The 26,685-nt window shown below is 44.2% G+C and overlaps 1 protein-coding gene across 2 annotated transcripts in view; it reads left to right on the top strand.

Moving 5' to 3' along the window:
* Positions 1 to 26,685, top strand: part of PPARGC1A (PPARG coactivator 1 alpha) — a 658,152-nt gene that overhangs the window by 227,570 nt on the left and 403,897 nt on the right. For both annotated transcript variants that reach the window (XR_014567979.1, XM_083754902.1), the window contains exon 2: positions 11,214 to 11,273. Coding sequence is in view for 1 of the 2 variants with exons in the window: in XM_083754902.1 (XP_083611028.1) it covers positions 11,214 to 11,273 (60 nt within the window). In the remaining variant the exon portion in view is untranslated. The remainder of the gene's footprint in view (positions 1 to 11,213; positions 11,274 to 26,685) is intronic.

Raw genomic sequence — 26,685 nt, 5'->3', positions numbered from 1 at the left:
TAGTCGATCTGGAACTATGCATGCACCAGATGTCAGCTTCCTAGTTGATATGGAAGTATGTTGGCTCCTTATTTCTGTGGAGAGACTTGCATGTGTTCTGCAGCCCAAGCAAGTAGTGTGTGTGTGTGTGTGTGCGCGCGCACACACAGCACACTTTTGTCTGCCTTTGACTGTTCCCTTCCTGCATCTGATCAGATGGCAGTGCACTCCCAGTTATGCAATGCCGGCATCATCGAGAAGAGAGCACTATACCAGTGCAGTCATCTAGACACATCACCACTATAACCAGGCATCTGAAGGAAGGATTGCAGAACAGGAGAGAGGGCCAGGGCCTTTTCAGTACTGGCCCCGACTTGGCGGAACGCTCTGTCACAATTGACTAGGGCCCTGTGGGACTTGACATCTTTTCTCAGGGCCTGCAAGACAGAGCTGTGGCCTTTGGTTTGGACTCAGTCTGACCCTTATATTTCCCTCCCCTTATGGTCTTGATTTATTGGCTACTTTTAAAATGAGGCTTCATTTTAAACTGCATTTTAAATTGCCCCCCCATTATGTTTTTACTGTGATTTTATTGGTGTTAGCCACCCTGAGCCCGGGTGGGGTATAAATAAATATTATTATTAACCAGCCCTGGTTCTATTGACCAACTTAATTTTCTTTCCTTGTTGTTGTTGTTGTTTAGTCATTTAGTCATGTCCGACTCTTCGTGACCCCATGGACCAGAGCACGCCAGGCACTCCTGTCTTCCACTGCCTCCCGCAGTTTGGTCAAACTCATGCTGGTAGCTTCGCAAACACTGTCCCACCATCTCATACTCTGTCGTCCCCTTCTCCTTGTGCCCTCCATCTTTCCCAACATCAGGGTCTTTTCCAGGGAGTCTTCTCTTCTCATGAGGTGCCCAGAGTATTAGAGCCTCAGCTTCTCGATCTGTCCTTCCAGTGAGCACTCAGGGCTGATTTCCTTCAGAACGGAGAGGTTTGATCTTCTTGCAGTCCATGGGACTCTCAAGAGTCTCCTCCAGCACCATAATTCAAAAGCATCAATTCTTCTGCGATCAGCCTTCTTTACAGTCCAGCTTTCACTTCCATACATCACTACTGGGAAAACAATAGCTTTTACTATACGGACCTTTGTTGGCAAGGTGATGTCTCTACTTTTTAAGATGCTGTCTAGGTTTGTCATTCTTTCCTTACCTGCATACAATTCCTTGTTGCCAAGCCACTGATCTTAAAAACCCAACAACAGTCTTTCAAAATCTCCTGCCATTTTAGAGCACTCAGTATAAAGAATGCAGAATGTATTTCATAGAATCACAATCACACAGAGCAGCAAGCAGTTATCAATGCCATGGATGCTTTAGCTGAGATTCCTGCATTGCAGGGGGTTGGACAAGATGGCCCTTGGGTCCTTTCCAGTTGTAAGATTCTATGTTTCTATGAACTGGTGGTTAAGCACTGCCTGAAGGCCTGTAAAAATGGCTGGTGTGGGTCACTCTGGCAAGATCAACCTGGATAAATAAATGTAAGGACCAATAAAGGTGTGCTTATATATGTAGCTGGAAGATAGATAACCCAGGTGAAATAATGGAAACTTGAGTGATGCCCTATTTTGAGTCTCTAAAGTTGAGGAATCATCATCCAATTTAGTACAGTGGTACCTCAGGTTACATACGCTTCAGGTTACAGACTCCGCTAACCCAGAAATAGTGTTTCAGGTTAAGAACTTTGCTTCAGGATGAGAACAGAAATTGTGCTCTGGCGGCGCGGCAGCAGCAGGAGGCCCCATTAGCTAAAGTGGTGCTTCAGGTTAAGAACAGTTTCAGGTTACGTACAGACCTCCGGAACGAATTAAGTACTTAACCTGAGGTACCACTGTAAGTATATGCTGGAAGCTGCCCATAGTGTGGCTGGGACGACCCTTTCTAATGGGAGGGGTACAAATAATAAAATTATTATTATTATTATTATTATTATTATTATTATTATTATTATTATTATATGTGCCACTTGAAAATCCTGAGAAGCTCCTATGCCAGATTTAGGGTGGTGTGGGTGGTCCCCCCGCCAAGCCAAGAGCGTGCAGAATAGAAGATGAGAGGGAGGAAGGCATGAACATAATAAATACCAAGAGGGGGTGCCAAATGTTGTCCTCTTTCTGGGTGCCGATACAGTAATGCTTGTCTAGTGGTAGAGTACAGTGGTACCTTGGGTTACATACACTTCAGGTTACAGACGCTTCAGGTTACAGACTCCGCTAACCCAAATATAGTGCTTCAGGTTAAGAACTTTGCTTCAGGATGAGAACAGAAATCGTGCTCCGGCAGCGCGGCGGCAGCAGGAGGCCCCATTAGCTAAAATGGTGCTTCAGGTTAAGAACAGTTTCAGGTTAAGAACGGACCTCCAGAATGAATTAAGTTCTTAAACATAGGTACCACTGTACTGGGTCCAGTATCAGGTTCACAGACGCAACACAAGAATTCACTTAATCCCTTAGCTTTGGTATTGGATCTGACAATGGGTGGCAGCTAAGACTTGTCATAGAGATTATTTAGCATCATTCATCTGGCTCTAGTGTAAAGCACTGTGATATATTTCCTTTTAGAAGCAAATAAAACAGGGAGATATGGCTCCACCCAGCTTTCCAGGCAGCTTCAGCCATTGCAGTATAAGGTATGCCTTGCTCCATGACAGCTAAAATGACTGCACATACGTTTTGATTTGGAGGATTCTGACTGAAAGTTTAGATGCATTGTTTGAATAAATGACAGAAAAGCTGGGAGCAGACAGGCAAAGAATAACGATGCATGAGAATGCTGAACCGATTCTCCAGGGCAGGACTGGCTGAAGACATTGAGCCGTTTGAGGTGAAGCTGACCGATTGAATTTTACTTCAGCTCTGGCGACAGGACAGAGTATTTCACACCCGAGGGCAGCAGGCTAGCATGGAAGGCACATGGCAAACACGTGGCACAAGCGGGTCTCTCCCCCAACGCCTTGCAATTTTCCACCCCCAAGATCTTCTGCCCGATGTGCCCACTTCATTCTGCCTAATTAAGGGCTGCCAGCTTGGCACTTGCAGATGCCATGGTGCCCGTGGAGGCTTTTACTGGTGCCGCAGACTCTGAGCTTTTGTTTTCTTTCTATACTGAGTCAGAGGGGTGACATACTGCCCTGGTCTGCATGTCAGGCTAAGCCAAAACATGGTTTAGTGTGAATGTGCAAGCATGCAGGTTCCTGGAGAAGAACTCACACCTACTTTGTCCCTACTTGGTTCTTTTTATGGCTGTGCCATGCTGTTCTATGTCAAAGTTTGGCTTATCCTGTCATCTAAACCCAGGTTCATGTCTTGGCTCTCTTCCAGCTAGCATGAGCTGTAAAGTAAAGGTAGAGGGACCCCTGACCATTAGGTCCAGTCTTGACCGACTCTGGGGTTGTGGCACTCATCTCGCTTTATTGGCCGAGGGAGCTAGCGTACAGCTTCCGGGTCATGTGGCCAGCAGGACTAGGCCGCTTCTGGTGAACCAGAGCAACGCACGGAAATGCCGTTTACCTTTCCGCCGGAGCGGTACCTATTTATCTAATTGCACTTTGACGTGCTTTCGAACTGCTAGGTTGGCAGGAGCAGGGACCGAGCAATGGGAGCTGTAACACTTCATATATTTCTCCTTACAAAACTTCTTGTAGTCCTACTAGCGTAATTTGTTGGTTACAATTGCCCTTCAGATAGTTCATATGCTTCTTCCAATCTCTGGTCTTGCAGGTTTTGAATCCTTCCTGTCATTTTGTCCAATTCTGCATAGTCCATTAATTTCGTCTGCCATTCTTCTTTCGTCGGAATTTCTTCTTGCTTCCATTTCTGGGCTAACAATACTCTTGCCTGCTAATTCCTTATATATTGGTCTGATCACTGATATCTTTGGGGGAGTCTTTGTTAGTAGTTCCACATGGCTCAGATGCACAACTCATGAATGCTAGTAGAAGAAGAAGAAGAAGAGTTTGGATTTGATATCCTGCTTTATCACTACCCTAGGGAGTCTCAAAGCAGTTAACAATCTCCTTTCCCTTCTTCCCCCACAACAAGCACTCTGTGAGGTGAGTGGGGCTGAGAGACTTCAGAGAAGTGTGACTAGCCCAAGGTCACCCAGCAGCTGCATGTGGAGGAGCGCGGAAGCGAACCCGGTTCACCAGATTACGAGTCCACCGCTCTTAACCACTGCATCACACTGGCTCAGAAGCCCTGCATTCCGTGTAGTGGGCCCAAGCTTGTGTAACTCCCTCCCAACTGAGATTAGGAAGGCAGCCTCCTTTCTGAACTTCCAGCTCGTGACTAAAATGTTATTATTCCTGCAGGCATTCTAATGATGCAGCTTTATTGTTTAATTTTGGGTGGACTGTTTTTATGTACATCATTTAGAAATACTAACGATTGAGCAGTATATAAACACAACAAACAAACAAACAAACAAACAAACAAACAAAATGACATTTTAAATGTTGGAGCTGCTTCTGCCTTCATGCTCTTGTTGCACACTGTCCAAGGTAAACAATGTTGCACGTTGTTCAAGATCATTTACAAATACTGAACATGAATAATTTCTCTTTGGAGAACCTTTGGAACTGAATGATGTTCAGGTGGGTTATCTTGTACCCACATCTCAGTGAAGAAAGCCTTATTGCCAGCCGGTGTTTGGAAGTGTTTTTTTTTGAGAAAGTTACTCTTCCATTCATTTTTGAAGCTTCTGCCTCTTATGATGAAAGGGGGAGCAGTCAATTATAAGTTGTAAATGTAGATATTAGGTTACCTGATTGCCTTTTAAAAATAAAACAAAAGAATTATAAATGTCAAGTGAGTCAATTGTAAGATGAGTCCTATATTGCATGAGCTTTTAGAATGACCCATCTTACTTCATGTGGGATAACCAGCTTCATCTAACCAACATGCTTAAGTCTAATTAATGCATGAAGGGGTTAAAAGCATAGAGTAAGCTGTCTTAGTGATGTCCCTTCCCTTCACCTTGGGAGGAAAGTAATCAAGCCTATTGTTGTACCTCAGTCTACCTAAGAACCTCAAAGCGTGTGAAGAGGTTCTGAGCTGGTTGCTTCAGTTCTGACCACATGACTCTAACAAGCCTCTCTAACAAGTTCTTGTATCAAGAATTTGGCAACTTTCACCTCTGTAACTAAGCCAAGTTTTACTGCCTGTGCAGCTTTTTCTGACTGCTGTATGGAAAAGCACATGAATCTGACCTTTGGAGAGTTAGTAAGTAAACTATTTTAAACTTACCAAACTTTTGGTCTTTTACTATGCTAGGGGAAGGGGGAAACTTTGGAACTCACAATGGCATTTTAAAGATCTAACAGCCTATATGTCCACACTTTACTTTGCTACTTTGTGATTTTAAATCTCCACTGGGATTCTCTCACCAAATTGTACTTGCCCCAAGCATGGATCTTGGCATCCCAGAATTCTTCTTTTATAAACCTATTTTTTATTATTGCACCAACACTTCAGCTTTCAGATTTGTTCCTGTTGTCAGACATCTGTTTTATACCAGGTTTACGTTCCAGCATACAGGTTAGGAAGTCCACCTGGCTTTCTTAGCCTGGGAATTTCCCCAGTCTCCCTTACAGAGACGTGTGTGTGTGTGTGTGTGTGTATCTATATGTGTGTGTGTGCATATATGTGTGTTTCAGCAAAGGCGCAAAAGACTATACCAATTATCTCACACCCTGCAGCTGTGCCAGCAGCCATCTCAAGAGAATAGTCGTCTGTTAGGGGTTAACTTGAAATCCTGATATTGAAGGATTTGGAATATCTTGGTGTAAAGTAGTGTAATCACAATACTGTAATTTGAAGCTTGATCATATGTAGAGAACTAAGATACTTTTTCCTAATCAGTTCTTACTGACTTGATGTGAAGGAAATGTTTATTGCGGGGAGAAGAATAGCCACGAAAAGAAGAAAATGATTTTGTTTTAACTGTAATATGTAGATCAGAGTCTTGAAATGTATTTCTTCCAATCTTTTTTTTAAATACCAACCACTAACACTACATTTCATTGATATCTAATAGTCATTAGTTTTGCAATTTGCTTTGAGATGGGCCATTCACTAATCATTAAAATATATAGTTAACTATAAAACTGGATATTGAAAAGGATTAGACAAAATCATTAGATTTGTAGTCCTCGGAAGTTTTTATCTGAGATCATCAGGGGTTGCAAAGATCTGCTTGCAACGTCCAAGCGTCATTTCTCTTGAACCAGTAGAAATTTGTGACTCTGAGGGTTAAAAAATTAAACTTCTGCAAGGTTTGAAGAACATGAGTGGCGAAAGCTTTCATTTCCTATCTCCTTCAAACAAATACTGAGATCCCCAAATCCTTAACTAAGCAAAACTCCTGCTGGCAAGACTTTGAGTTTAGTCACTCTAAGTAGAGCTGAAGAAGATGCATTTTTATCTTCAAACACACAAAGGTTTATACAATTTGCTAAGATTCTGAATTCCGGATTACAGCTAAATCTACATTCCTGTTCATCTACAAATATGTGCACAACCACAATGGCTTCCTGGACAAACATGTTTCTTGCATATCCATAAAATATGTGCCAAAATAGTCATCAGGTTATCAAAGAACTAAAAGAATGTGTACAGACTCTCCAAGTGCCCCTATTTTCCAGGTATAGTTCCGAATATACAGAAGCCATCTCGGTTTCTGATTTGATTCTGGAATGCCCTACTCTTCCTTAAAGGTAAAGGTAAAGGTACCCCTGCCCGTACGGGCCAGTCTTGACAGACTCTGGGGTTGTGCGCCCATCTCACTCAAGAGGCCAGGGGCCAGCGCTGTCCGGAGACACTTCCGGGTCACGTGACCAGCGTGACATCGCTGCTCTGGCGAGCCAGAGCCGCACACGTAAACGCCGTTTACCTTCCCGCTGGTAAGCGGTCCCTATTTATCTACTTGCACCTGGAGGTGCTTTCGAACTGCTAGGTTGGCAGGCGCTGGGACCGAGCAGCGGGAGCGCACCCCGCCGCAGGGATTCGAACCGCCGACCTTTCGATCGGCAAGTCCTAGGCGCTGAGGCTTTAACCCACAGCGCCACCTGCGTCCTCTACTCTTCCTTAGGATAGCCCTATTTTCATCAGAGAAATGTTGGAAAGTATGTAATCACATGTGCTGCATAACCTTCGCCTGGGTCTTTTCATTTGTCTGTTTCAGAGGCATAAACACATTACCTATTGGAGGAAAGAGAGCCAAGAGTCCAGTTGCACCTCAAAAACTAACAGATTTGGTGAAAGGCAATAGTGTACCTGGTGGAGGAGATCATCATGACCACTTAAAGATAGCCTAAACATGCAGGCAGTCAAACTAGAAAGTTGCTTGAGGCTGTAAGGCATTGCAAGTGATGCAATTAAGCAGCTACCGAATAGTTTCCATTCAGAAGTTTCTTTAAAACACACACACACACCATACACAGCAGCTTCTGTGGTTCAACAGGTCAAAGCATCTAACTGTTAACTAGAAGGCTGATGGTTTGAGCCCACCCAGGGATGGCCATTGACAGGATTCCTGCATTGCAGGGGGCTGGACTAGTTGACCCTTCCAACTCTATGATTCCATGATATATTTTGAAATCACTGCCTTGGACAGGAACTGTGATGGGATAATGAGCTGCTTGTGCGTAAAAGCTTGATCCCTCTGGGGTTTGGCTGGTCACCCTAACCTAGGCACTAACGGAGCCCCCCAAAGCATGACTCCGTCAGTCGCTGGTAGAATCCGACAGTGGGCGTCTACGGAACTTACTCCAACATAAAAGTTGTTTGACGGACATGCGCCTCCTGGACTTTCTGCGTGACAGCTTCCGGCGAGGGGGGGGGTTGCTAAAGGGGGTCTTGTTACCTCCTCACTGTTCTCACTAGAAGTATCCCAGAGCCTCTCCCCCGATTCCCTTTCCGCTGGAACTCCTGCTCTCCCCCTACTGGTTCCTTCTTCTGCTGTAGAGTCTCTCCTATTCTCCTGGAGCCTCTCCACCACCTGTCCCTCCGATGGCAGTTCCCTGACAGGAACCAACATGCAACATAGAAAATAACCTAACTGGCATTTGCGAATGCACCCCGTGTGATGCCATTTTCAATAGGGTGGTAGTAGCCACAAAACTAGCAGGAAAGGGTTTGCACATCCGTCTGAGAGCCAGTGTGGTGTAGTGGTTAAGAGTGGTGGACTTGTAATCTGGTGAACCAGGTTCGATTCCCCACTCCTCCACATGCAGCTGCTGGGTGACCTTGGGCCAGTCACACTTCTCTGAAGTCTCTCAGCCCTACTCACCTCACAGAGTGTTTGTTGTGGGAGAGGAAGGGAAAGGAGATTGTCATCCGCTTTGAGACTCCTTAGGGTTGTGATAAAGTGGGATATAGAATCCAGACTACTACTACTACTACTACTCTTCTTCTTCTTCTTCTTCTTCTTCTTCTTCTTCTTCTTCTTCTTCTTCTTCTTCTAGCATATTTTGTATCTTGCTGTAGTGCTGCCAAGAGCGGGGGCGATCTCAATGTAAAATTGTCCAGTTTGTGCTTCTCTCCTGTATAGTGGGGCAGGCTGGAGATCGTGCTGGATGAGTAGCTTTTATAGGTTATGTTTCAACTTATTAATTGAGGACATCTCAAACTTTATTGAAAAATGAACTCAATAAACATATCGATCTTACAGAGGATTGCATTTATAGATAAATGTGCATTGTAACTGACAAAAACTAATCAACTGAGTCAATTTAGTGTTTTGCCAGCCTGTTTGCCTACATACTAAGGGGCATAATATTTATAGTGTGCCGCTTGGAGGTATAACGCTAAAGGGGCAGATCAGATTAAGTGCAATCAGGGAGAAGGGAGGCAACTTCCAGCATCCCCACCCCAGCCACAGGCAACCATTTCTGTGCACAATAACAGCAGTGTGAACAAATACCTCTGCATTTTATTCCAAGTGAAAGTAAGTCTCATCGATTTCAGTGGGTCTCATGGCCACGTAAAGCACTTTCAGATTGAGGGTGATGGATTGAGGATGCTGGAATTTCACGGGCTTGCGTCTTTGGAAGATACATGGCTAATAGTTAATATTGCACACTCTCTGTAGCTCTGCTATGCTGAGTCTAGCTCATGTCCTAGATCTTTGCAGAAGTGGAGCTGTTTCTTATTAAACTGACACATTTCCATGTATCCTTTTGTTCTTTGTTGCCAGCATATATTGCTTCTTGTGAGGAGCAGTCTTCTACATATTTTACACATGTTAATTTTTCTCCCTTTTAAAATAACCTGCTATGACTTTTTGATGCAGGGTTACATTATTACAAAAAGTTAAGAATAGTGTACATTTCTAGCTCAAGCGTAGCTAACCCCACAATCCTTTTGGTGTCTACTCAGAAGTAAACCCCATTGTGTTGAGTGAGATAGGTAAGTGTGTACAGTCGTACCCTGGATCCCGAACACCTTAGTACTTGGACGTTTTGGTTCCTGAATGCTGCAAATCCGGAACTGAGTGTTCCCGTTTGCGAACGTTCTTTGGAACCTGAACGTCCGATGGAGCTTCCGTGGCTTCCAATTGGCTGCAGGAGCTTCCTGCAGCCAATCAGAAGTTGTGCTTTGGTTTCCAAACGTTTTGGAAGTCGAACGGACTTCCAGAATAGATTCCGTTTGACTTCCAAGGTAGGACTGTATAAGACTTCAGTCTAGAACTGCAATCTTAAAGCCTCAGCGCCTAGGACTTGCCGATCGAAAGGTCGGCGGTTCGAATCCCTGCGGCGGGGTGCGCTCCCGCTGCTCGGTCCCAGCGCCTGCCAACCTAGCAGTTCGAAAGCACCTCTGGGTGCAAGTAGATAAATAGGGACCGCTTACCAGCGGGAAGGTAAACGGCGTTTCCGTGTGCGGCTCTGGCTCGCCAGAGCAGCGATGTCACGCTGGCCACGTGACCCGGAAGTGTCTCCGGACAGCGCTGGCCCCTGGCCTCTTGAGTGAGATGGGCGCACAGCCCCAGAGTCTGTCAAGACTGGCCCGTACGGGCAGGGGTACCTTTACCTTTACCTTTACCCACTGAATTTCCGGGTGAATGTTAAACTGGATTGTGAGCTGAACCACAGTGCTCCCATTATAGAGACAGGAAGGGCTGTTCTAACTCAGGCTTATCTGAGATCATGGAAGTAGCAGTAAACCATGATTTAGCATTACATGTGAACAAAATCTTTAACTCTAGAAGGGAAACATTCAAGCTGCTTCACCTTTGCTTGATCTTTGTGAGGATCTTTGTGTGGTGGGCACCAGGAGAGCTGTTGTCTTGGACTGAAACATTTGAACCAGCATAAATATATAACAGAATTCAAGAAAATTGTGCACGCGCTGGTTATCTCATTTAAGACATTTTTCAAGTAGAAGAAGTTTGGATTTGATATCCCGCTTTATCACTACCCCACAACAAACACTCTGTGAGGTGAGTGGGGCTGAGAGACTTCAGAGAAGTGTGACTGGCCCAAGGTCACCCAGCAGCTGAATGTGGAGGAGCGGAGACGCGAATCCGGTTCCCCAGATTACAAGACTACCGCTCTTAACCACTACACCACACTGGCTCTCATTTTTCAAGATAGCAAACGAGTCAGATCTTCATGAGAAAGTAGGCCTAGGGTAGGTGTAAATTTAGATCACAAAATGGATAAGGGGTAAGGGTTGAAAACTTTGCTAAGAGTACATTTCCCCTGATCTTCAAAGCCCATAGGCCCAAAGTCCTAATCATTGCACACCGTGTGTCATGTCTAGTTTGGTCTTAGGACAAAGATACATAGGTACCTCAGTGAACAACCTTCAGTGACCATAAACAACAGGTATCTCTGCCTCATTGATTCATAAAAAACATTTGTATATTATTATTCATAAAAAAAATCAGAGGGGCAGTTTATGACAGTTGTACAATGCAATACAATAAAACCATATTTAAAAGTTAAGATCAGCAATTGACTCAGCATTGTGGAAAGGTATATTCTTAATTGCCTGCATAAGCCTGGCAGAATAGAGAAGTTTTCAGCAGGTATTTAAAAGTTGAAGCAGAAGGCACCTGCTAAATCTCTGTTGGTGGAGTATTCCAGGTTCCAACATTTCAGACTCAAGTTCAAATCTGCTATCTGTCGTTCAGTTGATATACCTTTGTCCTAATTTTTGCTTTTGTTTTTTTGTAGCCTCTTTCCAGTGCTGATCTCCCGATGAAGGAATGCAACATTCTTTTCAACAGTGCACAGGTAAAAAAACAACACCTTTAAATTGTTGAATAATTTGTGGACACAATACAGCTAGAACACTAGGTACCGGTATGTGGAAAAACTTGGTTAAAGAATTTGAGCTGCACCTGTTGTGTTTGTGTGTGTTTGGTAATAAGATGCATAAGCAGACTTCTGTTGGCAGATTGTAGGAAGCACCCCCACAAACTTTGCCCCTAAGCACACTTCAGAGACTACAGCACTGGTCTGACCAAGGAGCCTCTAGGGACCCAGAGATGTTTGCTATGGAAGCAAGTGTTCTGCTCACCACTGGTGTGGCTATAACTATGCCTGTTTGTTCCGAGGTCTAGTTTGGTGGTACTGACTTGGAGTGAAGCTGAATAATGTCTCAGTAAGGAAGGCAAGAGTCTTCTCTATCGGAGATCCTTCAGAGTAGTGGGTCAGATTGTAGGACAAATCGTATGACAGACTTTTGAGTTGTTTTATGAGTTGGACTTCTGCTTCTCTGTTTGTTCCACCTGTCCCTCCTCCTCTGCATCCTCCACTTTTGCTTCTGGAGTCCAGTCTTGTAAGGGTGTGTGGAACCTCATGTAGATATTCAATCTGTTGGTCACTTTTCCAGTGTGACCACTTCTAAAAAGAAACATTTGCAAAATCCTTAAAAGACCTAAAATGTTTTTTCCCCCTCATTGGGACTCCCCAAACAGGTTGGTTGTTGTTTTTTTAATTATTCATGTATCCAATAAATTTCTATACTGCCCTTTGTAAATAACTCCAGGGCAGTTTTAAGCAGAGATGTCAGACTCCCAGTGTGCTGCCATCTGAATTATTGCAGGGCAGATTCGAGGGTAATCCATACATGGAACGAGTCTGCAACTTGATGGAGGTAGAAACTGTCTCTCATGCCTTGTTACACTGCCATTTCTACAGGGATATACACTCGGTATTTATTACCCCTGCTATGCAAAAATCTCCAAATGAATCCGAACTTCAATGTCTAAAATCCCTGGTAGAGGACAAGGATCCTGAGATCACGTTAAGGGTAGCCAAATTCTGTGAGATTGCCATAAAACTTAGGGAACAAGCTGTGCTATCATAATGATTAAGGCCTTAAATAATAATTTTAGGTTATATGTTAGTGACTAAGTTTTAATTTATATATTTTTAAACTGTTGCTATATCTGTATTGTTACTGTTATACCTAATTGCAAATTCAAATGTATCCCTATCATGTTTTATGACTTCCTTGATATTGTATGTGGGCTGGAACTGGTCTGTGACCAAAATAATAATAAAATTCAAAAGATGTCAATTTTTTAGGGTTATTCCAAGGGCCACCACACTTAATATATTAGGGGTGGAAATTTAAGATGCGTTAAATGTACATAAAGAATGGAATGTGTGAATGTTGACAAAGATGTGTACAGGCAGTATACTCATCACAGAGTTCTGATTAACTGCAGTGCCTATTGAGTATATTTTCAGTAACAAATCCAGATTTGTGTCTGTATAATATGTGAATTGGCCCTCACTATGTTTGATCAAAGGCACTGAAATCAAAATACTTCGCCAGTTGGGTGAATTTGTGTAGAGCAGAACGTAAAATGCCCATGGTATTGTTGATCCTTCTTGTGTGTTGTGTTTATTGCATATAATCTTGGGTGCTGGCCCAGGTTTCCAACTGAGTGTACACTCAGACGCTCAGTAGGTCATTGATCTTTGAGCACAGCAATGAACAGCTGATGGGAAGCATTTGTGCTGTGTCTGTGTTTATTTGTTTGAATGCATTGACTTCAGTTTCCGAAGGTGCTTTACAGGTTCTATCAGAAGTATCGCAATATTTAGTGCATGCCTCAGCCTCTGTTCCTTATAGCACTAAGTTGCTTACTTTTTAATGCATCTGAAGAAGACTTTCTCTGAGGAGTTTTTCTGTGAAAAAACACACTTGCAAAAACCTCCCCCTTATGAGCAAAATTCACAGCCCTGCAGCTCTAGGGGTGGCACTGCTGAAGAGTGGGACAGGAGGGCCCAATGGAAAAGCTATGGTTGCATGTAGTAAATGATGTATGAAATGCAAAATCCCTTCTTACCCGGGGCACAGATAGCAGAGATGGAGAAAAAACTTGCCTTCTGGTCCTTTCTGTGAACTGCTATTAGCTGGGATTTTAGGTTCAAGGGAAAAAATACTCCAGAATTGAAGAGTACACCCCCACTCTCCTGCCGATGCCGCCCAGACATACATATATACCCTCTCTTACTGCTGAGTATATTTTGCTACAAAAATTGGCTGACTGGAAAACTCAGCTGTTGTCTGTCTGACTGGACTTTAAAAAAACAACAGCTATGTTTCATATCAGCTACAGCACCTGCTCGAATCTATTTATCTTTTCTTTTAATTAAGAGATAATGTCAATGGGAGGAAAATAAAAACTGACAAGATGAAAATCTTTCACCATACCATTAAAAACAGAACAACAACAACAAAAGTGAGCCAGCTTTTTTTGTTTTGAAAGGGAGAGACGGGAAAATCTTCATTAGGTTGCAACATCCTCTTACATATAGCGTGCTGTGCTATACTAATGAATTAGAAATACGAACAATGAAAGGAACAATAGGAGATCTGATCAGACAGACCAAAACCAAAGCTATCCACTGAGACCAGTGTAACAGAGTTTAATGCTTCTCTGCTATTTTTAAACAGCCTGATTCAGTTTGGCTCAGAGATACTTTTGCTGATTGACTCACGGAAAGACCAAAGTGAATCCTGATCACTAATGCTGTTGTGTGTGCATTTGAATCTCTGAAGTGCTGTGCATTTCACCAATCCTTTCACATATGGAAAAGATTTTGATGTGTATGAGGTTGTTCTGTGCTAAAAATCATGTCACTGTCTGAAAATCATGAAATACTATTTTTAAGGGACACTGCTGGTGGATTGGTTGGTAGGTTTGTTGCATGAGTTCTAGGGTCACATTTTGACCATGGCTTTGCTCCCCTTTTTCCTGCAAATATGTGGTTTGTAAACCTAAAGCAAGGTGTTAGAGCTGCCTCTAGGTCCCAGCTCACAGAGAACCAACGCTAGGCTGTCGTAATGTACAAAAGTCTTTATTGAAGTTCAGTTTCCATTTCAAAGCCGCAGCGTGCAGCCCTACGTCTTAATCCCTAGATCGGCGAAGTCCCGTCTGAGTCTCCTCCCCTCTGACACCAGTTTAAGATCCTGGCCCTGCTCCACCTTTTCCGCTGCTCTCTCCTCCTCTGGGTCCTCCTGCCCGCTGGGGCATTGCCCTTTCTGGACTCTTCCGACGCTGAATCGCTGAGCTCCTCCCCCTGCCTCCGGCGGGCTTTGGGACCCGGTTCCCAATCCTCATTCTCTGCTATCCCGCGCTCCTGTACATTTGAACTTGCCTCTCGCGCCAACCCAGTGACCTTTCTCCTAACCGTTACACTACTTCTGTCACTGCTTCCCTCTTCCGGGATACTGGCCGGATCTGACCTCCCCTCCGTTGTCCGACTCTCCGATGCAGGCGTGGTCAGCTCTGCCTCGTCTTCTCTCCCTGGTGGGGAATGCACTGGCCCCGATACTTGGGACTCTTCCCCCCCACTCTGCTCTGGTGGGCAAGCTGGTCCTGATTTCCAACTACTGCTCTGGGAGTCCCTGCTGCCCCCTTGCTCCTGGGGCGTTCCCCTTGGGAACCCCCTACCCCTGGCCACTGGCGCCCCCTTCTGTGAATCTTCCGATTCACTGGAGAGGCTCATGGAATCCCTCGGGCCACTGTCATCTCCTACGCTCCCCTCGGATTCTTCCCCTTCGCTCTCCATTTCCTCTCTTCCCTGTGCCTCTGCTCCTGAGCCCCTGACACAAGGCATCGTTGTTTGTGGGAAAGACTTGTGGATGTAAGACAGGCATAGGCAAGCTCGGCCCTCCAGATGTTTTGGGACTACAACTCCCATCACCAGTGGCGTAGCGTGGGGGGTGCGCAGGGGGGCCCGGCCGCACCGGGCGCAACATCTGGGGGTTAGGGTTAGGGGGCACAAATCCACGGGTTAGGGGGTGCAAATTACTTGCCTTGCCCCGGGTGCTGACAACCCACGCTACGCCACTGCCCATCACCCCTAGCTAACAGGACCGGTGGTCAGGGATGATGGGAGTCGTAGTCCCAAAACATCTGGAGGGCCTAGTTTGCCTATGCCTGATGTAAGATGTTCAGATAATTGGAATGAAACTATTGTTAGCGTTTGAGTCCCATAGAGAGAGGCTATTTCTTGGAAGTGACATTACCTCTTTCAATACGCACTTCCCATAGGCAAGTGCAGCACATTTAATTAGGGTGTGCACACTGGGATGTATATTTATTTATTTCAACGAAGGAACAGCGGAGTGGGGAGTCAATGACAAGGCAGACAACTAGGGCAAGGAAGAGGCAAAGAGGCAAAAAGCTAATAAAACAACCACAACTAGAGTTGCCAAAACAGGAGACTTTTCCTGTAGTCGAAAAGCCCAGTGCCAATATGACCAGAGGCTGGGCAGATCTGGAGCGTTGAGGCCTTGCTTGGTCATCCCTGCAGATCTCTCTCCACAAAAGGTGGTGAGTGGAGCTTGGATGGAGAGAGCCATGAGACAGAGACAGAGAGAGAGAATAAAAAGGCTGCAAGGGATTTGCCAGTGTGGTGTAGTGGTTAAGAGCGGTATCTACCCCCAACCCCATCTATGGTGAGCTCACTGCGCCTGGGCCCACAACCATGACCTTAAGGAACATCTGGTATTCCAGGAGACCAGTAATGAAGATCGAGTAAGAATCTGTGAGGACTTTCCAGTTCACTTAAATGGTGAGCCAAGTTCCTTGAAGACAGAGGGTATGGGAAAGGACATGAAATAACACTGTGTATGGATTGGATCTAGGGTGAGAGAGCCAGTGTGGTGTAGTGGTTAAGAACAGTGGACTCATAATTTGGTGAACCGGGTTCGCATCTCCACTCCTCCACATGCAGCTGCTGGGTGACCTTGGGCCAGTCACACTTCTCTGAAGTCTCTCAGCCCCACTCACCTCACAGAGTGTTTGTTGAGGGGGGAGGAAGGGAAAGGAGAATGTTAGCCGCTTTGAGACTCCTTAGGGTAGTGATAAAGTGGAATATCAAATCCAAACTCCTCTTCTTCTGCAGCTTCTGCCTGCAGAGAGGAGGGCGTCCCTCCTCACTCACTGCCAGAGCCAATCACCCCACTGCCGATTCCTGAGATAGATGCAAGCTGCTGATCCATTCCAGCCATTGTATTATGCTTGAGACCCTCCCTGTCTGCTTCCCTTAATCTCTGGTTTTTTTTTTGAAACATTGGAGTGTGTTGGCATGTTCCCTGTACATCCCTATGGTTCTTCCATGTTCTCTTCTAAGTTTGTGTCTCCCATTACTGAGTGGGGGAGCTGCAGTGTGACCCAAACAAGCTGGCACCATTGATTGGACTGCCTTCTCTAAGTGCAGAACTAATAGCAAAAGGACATATTTTGTTCCTATGCCTAAACATAGGCATACATTTCATGAATGTAGGCTGGCATGTGTAGGTATAAGCCAGTATTGCACCAAAATCTGTGCAGTGTCTTGGAAAAGAGGCTTCCATTCTTCTATCTCATTCTCCTTTTAGAATGTATTGGTGAATGCAGGGATTTGAGCTTATAGTAGTAGTAGTAGTAGTAGTTATATAGTTGGAGGTATGTTGGTAAGCCCATGGCAAATGCTAATAACTATGACATCCAGATCATTGGTGTATCTCCTAAGAACTTTGTTGTACTGTTGCTTTGCATAATATTGCTGATTTTTTATTATTGGATAACCAAAGTAATACTAACCATAAACAGATGTTCCTGTTCCTGTACTCTTGACCATAAAAGGATGTTCCTGTTCCTGTATTCCTTATCTTGGGGTAAGAAGGTCACCAACTCAAAGAGCACTCCTGGCGCCATCCCCTTGCAAGGTCTGTGTCAGGATATCTACAACCCATTAGATAAGATAAGCCCCAGCTCTGCCGTCCCGTCTCCACTTCGGAACTGACAAGGCCATTCATTAGGCATCACGGACTGATAAAGGAGAGAGCTTTGTTTATACTGCTGGGTTCCTGTTATACATTTGCTCAAGAGCTCAAGTTAATGGTTTTTAGCTAATGCACCCTTGGAGAAGGAAAAATGGGGATTTTGGGGCCTGTTTCAGACTGACTGCACAGTCAGGCTTTAGATTTGGGAAACCCATTCCTTCAATACAGTCTCTGCCAGGTGCTGGTGTGGTTGCTTGAGAGCAAACAGGCAAGACCCCAACCTGTCTTTTCCAGGCTTTATTATCTGTACAAACTATTTACAGTGCAGAACATCGCAAGTCCATGTCTGCTCAGTCGCTAGCAGAATCTGGGAGTGGGCGGTCCTTATACCTTCCCCAGCATAACAGTCATGTGACCCCCATCCTTCTCTTCCCCTCTCTGCGCCCAAACCTACTGTGCAGAGTGGGCGCTGGCAAAGGGGGACTTGCCTCCCCTCCGCTTTGCTCAGGCTCGGTGTTGAGGCTCTCTCTAGCATCTTCTGATCCCTGCGCCCCTTTCCCACCGGAGGCGGGGCTTCCCTCCTTGCCAGAGGAAGAACTGCTTCACGAGATATTCGGAGGCTCCCTGTAACACAACTGCCCTTCCACCTGTCGCCTCTGAGCTGATGGCAGTTCCCTGACAGTCTCATATTGGCACGGCTAATCACTCTTCTGTGTGTAAATAACTAGCACCACATTTTTGCCGATTTGCATACAGGTTAGCATCCCTCACCCTGCCCAATGCATTCTTAGACTGATTCCTTTTAATGTCAGCCCTGTTTTGTTAATACATGCTATTATAATATAGAAGTGCTGATATTTGAAATGCAGTCAATCCCAATCACAGCATAATTGTTTGTGCTTTCTTCTTCCACAAGGCCGGATTAATCATTCAGTACTAATGTTGAATTTTTGTTGTCTGATTTCTGCCAGCAACTGAAACCTGACAACTAATTCTGGATAAGCATGATCAAAATTGATAAACCCTGCTCTACATGGAAGCCAAAAATTGGAAGTGGCTGTTATTTCAAATACAATCTCTTATCTCATATGGCACAGTGGCATTTAGTGAAAACATACAAACAAATCTAGTCTTGGATTGCCCTGGAGATAGAGGCTTGGATGCAATTCAAATAAGTAGTTCTTTATTCTGCATAACTTTGGGATGTACTAAGACATTTCAGCTGCACCTGATATCATTAAATTTGGCAGCCACCGCCTAAGCTTCCTGCTTTTCATTTGTACAAAATGCCATATTAAAGAGTGGAAATATGAGAAAATTCGTGTTTTCCCTCCTTTTGCATATGCTCATCGTGACACTGTAAATTATAAGAGCTGAAAGGAGTCTGAAAGCTAATCCGTACCCCACATTTTTATGATGGATGGCATGCAGTAGAGGAAAGGACCATTGGATTTGAAAATAAACAAAATCCATTGCAAGTTTATTTGAAAGCAAATATGGACCAAGCATGACAGCTTTCTTCAGAATACTTATGTCATGGGAATATATTTCAAGCAAGCATTTAAGAGATAATTTTATTAGGAGAGGTTGATGGTCTCTGGACTGGTTCTTCTCTTCAGATGGAATTATAGTCTCTCTATGATTAAATTAGAAAGTACGTATAAGGGAGCTTCCAAGGTTTAATGGGAAGGGCAGTAGACCTTTATTAGCACAGTCATATTTTTGAGTAGGCCTTGACCTATATATCGTCAAATAACTAACAAGTGCCTTCCTCTACAGTTAAGGTATTTTTATCCACCAAAGCATGGAACACAATGGCTCCTTTTGCATACCCTCCAACATTCCTCAGATGAGAATTTCTCACTCCCCCCGCCAATCTGACCCTCCTTGACACTCCATTTTCTGTCCCCCTCCCCAAACATTTCCTATCATACACCAAACCCCTTAATCCCGATTTTATTTTTATTTCATTCTCTGGTAGATTTGTTGTTGCTGTATAGTCGTTTAGTCATGTTCGACTCTTCGTGACCCAATGGACCAGAGCATGCCAGGCACTCCTGTCTTCCACTGCCTCCCGCAGTTTGGTCAAACTCATGCTGGTAGCTTCGAGAACACTATCCAACCATCTCGTCCTCTGTCGTCCCCTTCTCCTTGTGCCCTCCATCTTTCCCAACATCAGGGTCTTCTCCAGGGAGTCTTCTCTTCTCATGAGGTGGCCAAAGTATTGGAGCCTCAGCTTCATGATCTGTCCTTCCAGTGCTCACTCAGGGCTGATTTCCTTCAGAATGGATAGGTTTGATCTCCTTGCAGTCCACGGGACTCTCAAGAGTCTCCTCCAGCACCATAATTCAAAAGCATGGTGGATTTACTCACCAATAAATGAATTTTAGAAAGGGGCAAGATAAGACACCTCACCTGGTCTCCAGCAGCTGCTGTGAGCAGCCCAAGGGAGGAGGCTGGCAGCAGTGGCCATGGCGAGGCAACGAGATGCTCCCTCACGGCCACTGCTGTCACTCCGGACAAGCGCTGGCTCATCCTCTTCCCCGAGCTCAGTGGTGGCAGCACTGGCAGGGAAAACAGGGACATTCTGGGATCAAGTCAGAAGCTGGGATGGCATTCATAATTCTGGGACTGTCGCTGGAAAATAGGGACACTTGGAGGGTATGCTTCTGCCAAATGTCTATTTATTTGGGTTAGCCTTTAATAAAGTTTATTACACACAGAGAGAGGGAGTGAGTGAGTGAGTGAGAGAGAGCGTGCACCTTGTGATCCATGTCATATGGAATGGGTGGGTTTTCTGTCCAGAAATGTATTTCATAACTTTCAGTTTAGTAGGCCAATCAGTTTACACTCTGGATAAACCTAAAAATTTCATTAAGAGCTGAACATTAAAAGTAAGCTCCTGCTGCTTTATCTCACCTTTGCTGTTTTGGTTACATCCACTCCTCAACTATGTATACATTCAACGGTCCCTTAATCAATATTCATAATAATAATAAAATCTATTTTTGTCCCTTTCGGACTTAATGCACACTCTCTTAGCAATGACTGATCTCTGTGGGATTTACTTCTACATAAACATGCATAGCTCTAACTAAGCCTAGATATAAGCTTACCGAAGATTCCCAATGAATTCAGTGGTATTTAATTTCCAGCTGAACTTGTTTACAGTTCCTGTTTAATTTTCATTCCTTGCCACAAATTTCTTTCAGTGTTTGGAATTTTCTTTATTGATTGCATCATCAGTTCCTGCCTTTGCTTCAATCCTGACCTGCAACTATTCTGATCTTGTTTCCTGAACATCTACCACTTTAAACTTTATTCAAAAAATTGTGTTCTGCTGCCATCACCTTCTTGTATCCTCCTCTTACGCTGCCCTTCCTCCTGAAGAGCTCAGCAGGAAGACCGGAAAACTGAGACTGAATTTATTGGGTTATGAAGTACAACCTAAGCACACCAATTTTTTATTGTCATGTCTGGCATTTGCATCACAATTCCATGTCGTAGAAAATGTCAAATGTGAAGCCACAGTTTCATCCGTTCTATGAGTCTTTCCAAAAGTGTATAGTGGAAACAGCCTCTCTCACAATAGACCTTTCTCACAATAGAGAATTGTCTTTGCTATTGATTAGAGGTACTGATTAGCTGCAAACTGTGGAGGCAGACAACCTATAGTTTCAAAACCTGACTTTTTAATGTTGTTGTCTTCTGCCTGCTACTTCTGTCGCCCATGCCAGCTTTGTTGCTTTAGCCAACAATTACTACTTGTCTTTCAGGATTTATGCATTTAAAAAGCAGAGGTAATTTGTTTACTGTGTCCTTGTACAATGCCTAGCTCAGTTTAATCTGGTTGAGTTAAAGTACCAAGTTCATTGCAATGATTAAGAACAATAATCAGCCCTCTTTCCCACCACACACCAAGGGGGGGCGGGGCTTGGAAGACCTTGGCGCTCAGTGTGGTAGATCCCATCATTCCTGGTGTTTCAGTGAAGATTAATATTTATTAACAGATTAATACATTTTGTATCTACCCACCTCTGAGCTCATACATGCAAAAGAGCAAGGAAACCTTCCTAAGTCTTCACTGTTAACTTTTCAGAATGAAAACTATGGACATGCCTATTGTTACTATTGCTTCTTAAATATATTTTTGCCATGACAACTCAAAGCGACTTAAAACATTGTAAGCAAAAAATCCCAGACACATACAGTCATACCTCGGGTTGAAGTTGCTTCGGGTTAAGCATTTTTGGGTTGCACTCTGCGGCGACCCAGAAGTAACGGAGCGCATTACTTCCAGGTTTTGCCGCTCGCGCATGCGCAGACGCTCAAAATGACGTCACACGCATGCGCGGAAGCAGCGAATCACGACCCGCGCAGACGCACGGATGCGGGTTGCGTTCGCTTCAGGATGCGAACAGGGCTCTGGAACGGATCCTGTTTGCATCCAGAGGTACCACTGTACATACATTAAAACCAGAATATTTTCCCCCAACATTGAGAGTTTTCCACAAGCAGGGAGATGTTGACACAAGGGGACGTTAAATCATGCAATCTCTCTCCCATCTGAAATGGCATGTGCAAAAAGACAAATGTATTGCAATGGAAAAATGCCCAACATGTATTGGCTTGTGTCTTCTTCAGGGACAATTGTAAATGCCAGCAAAATAAAGTTTGCCTCTGAGTAACCCAAGATCCTTTTTGCACGGCACTTCTCCCATGTAATAGTTCTTCTGAAGGGAGTTTTGCCCATCACTTTACTCTGTAGACAGGACTCAACATCCTTTAAAATCTTTGCCCTGTCCTAGTAAGTATTATGTGTGCCAAACATGTAAGCAGATGTGCCACTAGCAGGATCCCCACTGGGTATTATGAATGAACATGCATGAAATGAGTATTATGAGTGAACATGCATGAAAGGGCTACATCCTTTGGAAAAACCATCTCTCAAAGGACCTGTTGATGGCATTTTACCATTGTACTGTGGAGAGTGTATTAATGTATGGTCTCTGTGTGTGGTTTGGGAGCTGCATGGTCAGGGGAAAAACAATGCTGTCCAGGGTTGTAAAGACTGCGGAGAGAATAATTGGCTGCACTCTTCCCACCTTGGATCAAATCTATGCTTCCAGGTGCCATAAGAAAGCTGCAGAGATAGCGCAGGATAGTACACACCCCGGAAATTATCTCTTTCAGCTTCTGCCTTCTGGAAGAAGGTACAGGGTTATAAAGACTAGGACTAGCTGCCTGAAAAACAGTTTCTACCCAAATGCGATTTTGGTTTTAAACTCAGTGTAAGGGGTCTCTATGGGAGTATATTGTATTTAAAAATGGGATATCACAGTTTTTAGGGGGCTAACCAGGTTGGGATAGCAGGATTGCTGGTTTTTGAATGTCTTATGTAGATTTTCCAATTTTGTTGTTCTGTATGGGACAATGACAATAAAGATTATTGTATCGTATCGTATCATAAATAGATTGATGCCCCTGCCCCAGATTGGCCCTTGCCTATAGAAAAACTAGGAGCAGCTGTATGTCCTGTGACCATAGTCGGAGCGACCTGGGAGTGCCCTGGGGGGGGGGGCAGTGATGTCACCCCCTTCCTCTGCCACTGCCTGTGATGTCTCATATTTTTAGTAGACTAGGCAAGACAGGCTTGGGTGTATAAGTGAAGAGTTCAAGTTTTTATTTTCAGCCTCACTTTCCATGCTTCAGTCATTCCCTGTGCTCCCCGCCCCAACCAATTGCTAAGGTTCTGCCCCAGAGTAAATTTTTATAGCTCAGTTACAAAAGCCTTCACAATTTGGGATTTATATTGGGCCTGACAAGAGCCCTAACAAGAGCCGTGCAAATGGCAGAGTGTTCGAAACAAAAGGTTATCAAGCCTGTAATTTATTTGTTTAGACCACTTGCTGTACAAAAGAGTCCTCTTATCTTTTCGGTTCCCTGAGTATATAGCAGCGAGCGTGGGTTCTTCCAGAGCAATGTCTCACTTTCTCTGTCAGTCCTTTTCTGCAACATTTTGCAAGGAGTTGATATATCAGGCAGGTGGATATTATTTTTCAAGAAGAGAGTTTTGCCTGCCGTCTCCCCTTCTTCCTTCTCATCCTCACATTCTGTACTAGATAACCGTTTGCCTTTTTCTGTTCTCTTTCAGGTTGCAGAGGACTATATATATATATATATATATATATATATTTGCTTTCGTAGATTTTCACGGGTACAGGAATGCAGGTTTTGGTGTCCTCGGGTGTCTTCCCGTGTAAAAGTTGGGGTGTCTAGGCGACGTTTCGACGAGGTCTCACTCGTCATCTTCAGGCTGGTGCTTTCGGCTTCTTGTTACTGGAACAGAGCGGGATCTCAATGTTTGAGTTCCTATAAATACTGTAGAGGGGGTGTGGTGTCTAGCCTCCAATGTTCTGGGCAGAGAGGAAGTTCCCAGGCTAGTGTGCCTTTTCTTCTTTTGTTCCTTAATTACTTGAGAGATACCTTGAGTGATTTCTTGAGTGATCTCCTGAGTACCACTTAGGTGGGTCATTAGGTGACCCACCTAAGTTAATTAATTTAAATTAATTAATTTAATTAATTAATTAATTAATTAATTAATTAATTAATTTAAATTAATTTAAATTAATTTTGCAGATTCCAAATTGCTCTTTAACACGGAACATCACCACAAGAGAATAATCATGGAAGCCATCGAGATAGAGAAACACCCTCACAACATGAACAAGCGTGACGACACATCCCGCTTGCCAGACATCTGGAAATTAGCCCTCCCCACAAAAACTGACACCAGATCCAGAGGCACACAGAACGCCAACACCAATCAACCACACCAGACCCAAACCCAGACCCTCTCCACAGATGAATTACTGACACCATCCAGTAGCCAATCCATGGTGGCACCTCCGGATGCTGCACCCCCCTGCAATCCCTACACAGATCTGGCTGACACAAGCCACAAAACCACAGCTCGCCCCTATACACGAAGCCAAGCCAAAGCACAACTAAGTGCAATACAGCCATCTTCTCAGGAAAACTCTTCACAAAGTTCAAGAGTTCAAGACACAAAGACTTTAGCAACTAATCCACACCTAATGACCCACCTAAGTGGTACTCAGGAGATCACTCAAGAAATCACTCAAGGTATCTCTCAAGTAATTAAGGAACAAAAGAAGAAAAGGCACACTAGCCTGGGAACTTCCTCTCTGCCCAGAACATTGGAGGCTAGACACCACACCCCCTCTACAGTATTTATAGGAACTCAAACATTGAGATCCCGCTCTGTTCCAGTAACAAGAAGCCGAAAGCACCAGCCTGAAGATGACGAGTGAGACCTCGTCGAAACGTCGCCTAGACACCCCAACTTTTACACGGGAAGACACCCGAGGACACCAAAACCTGCATATATATATATATATATATATGGGCAGTGAATTCTATTCACATCTTATTAGGCAAAAAGATCTTGAACTAGCAAAGTGGCAAACGTAATCTGATAAAGCGATGAACGAAGGGCAGCACATGGAAAGCACTTAAATAAGAATCTTTGTATTAATGTACCTCTTGAATTTTTAAGAAAATTGATGTTCAGAAGATGAAATCTACTTGTCATCTCTTTAGAATTATACCTTAATGGTGCGCTGAATAATGCGTACCATTTTTTGTGTGAGATCATTTTTATTGAGCCAGTTTCGGCGGTTATTTATTTATTACATTATATTCAGTCCCTCCCCCCGAACTCTTAGTGGTGTGAATAGCATGTCCAGCGGCCTCTGTCTAGGAGCCAATTAGATAGACCCAGACATAATTAGCTATGATTAGGCTGCTACATTATGTAGATTCAGACCATACATTTGGATGGATGAACATCTGTCCATTGTTCCCAAAGATACACTCATACAAAAGCAAAAGGCCTTGTTCATGCCATCTTGTATTTAGTGAAGCTCCCAGTTGCAATTCCAGTGAGTTGCCCACGAGAGTGGGCATTCGTGGCTGTGGGTCCTTGAGGTTAGTTTTCAGAGCTCTGCTTGCACATGGAACCACACAAAGAAGGATGCATTTCAGAAGTTTCATTGATGAGCTGTGGAAGAGAGCTGTCCTGGTTTATGTAGGTTTCTGCATTTCTGCATAAATTCTCAGGGGGAGGTTTCCCATCTCTACTTAGATCAATCTGAGATGGTTGGAGAATTTGATTGCTATTCCCGTTATTCTCTGATGAGGCTAAGTTACTTTTTCTGGAAACATTAGGCAAAATGGGTCTCTTATGCTTGGCTGATTCAACTTTGTTACTAATACTTTTCCCCACAGTACCTTCCTCTGAAATGGAATGGATATCCTGTACTGACACCTTCTTATCACAGTTGAATATTGAAATAACCAAGCCTAATTTCTCCCTTATTGCTCCTAATTCCTCACAGATAGACTGCACTATTCTGGCACTCAGAATAGTCTTTCTGCAAAATTCAAGCCATGAGGATCTAGGAGACCACATCTGTTTGAGACATTATATATTATATTTCCTCTCATCCTTATTTTTTAAAAGAAAACCATCAATTTTAATCTGCATGCCCTATTGCTTACCCTTGGTTGCTTTCTACCACCCAGTTAGGGTGGTTAGGATACCAAATTTTTTTTTTTAATGTTACTGTAATAAATAATGAATAAAACCAGCAGGGTAAAGCAAACAGTTAGGGTCAAGAATCAGAATGACCACTGCTCAGTTGTCTCTTGGAGTAGTAACCAAGAAAGTTTCACTCAGTTGAAATTAATGGACCTAACTCAAGGTCCAAACTCTGGATCTGCCAGGATGAGAGAGTTAGGCTCCAACAGATCTCCAGCTCATCTAGGCTGTATCAGTATAACTTCTCAACCCAAGCTTAAAAGGGTAAAGGGACCCCTGACCATTAGGTCCAGTCGTGGCCAACTCTGGGGTTGTGGTGCTCATTTCGCTTTATTGGCCGAGGGAGCCGGCTTCCGGGTCATGTGGCCAGCATGACTAAGCTGCTTCTGGTGAACCAAAGCAGCACACGGAAACGCCATTTACCTTCCTGCCCGAGTGGTACCTATTAATCTACTTGCACTTTCATGTGCTTTCAAACTGCTAGGTTGGCAGGAGCAGGGACCGAGCAATGGGAGCTCACCCCATTGCGGGGATTCAAACCGCCAACCTTCTGATCGGCAAGTCCTAGGCTCTGTGGTTTAACCCACAGCGCCACCCACGTCCCCCCAGCTTAGCCAGAGATAAATTGGCATAACTCTTCCATCTGGACTTAGCCCAGTCAGCCGAGATAGTGCTGGCATAAGCCCTGAAAAATGGGCATTCTGGAGGAGTGACATGGGCAGGCCCTGGCAGGGGAGACTTGACCTGGGATCCTAGCTGTGTTCAACTCAGTCACATGACCTGGCAAT

Source organism: Podarcis gaigeae, assembly GCF_964106915.1.
Source record: "Podarcis gaigeae genome assembly, chromosome: 9".
NCBI classification, from domain to species: Eukaryota; Metazoa; Chordata; class Lepidosauria; order Squamata; family Lacertidae; genus Podarcis; species Podarcis gaigeae.
The sequence above is the reverse complement of the archived record's forward strand: the minus strand, read 5'-3'. Positions and strand labels throughout refer to the sequence as shown.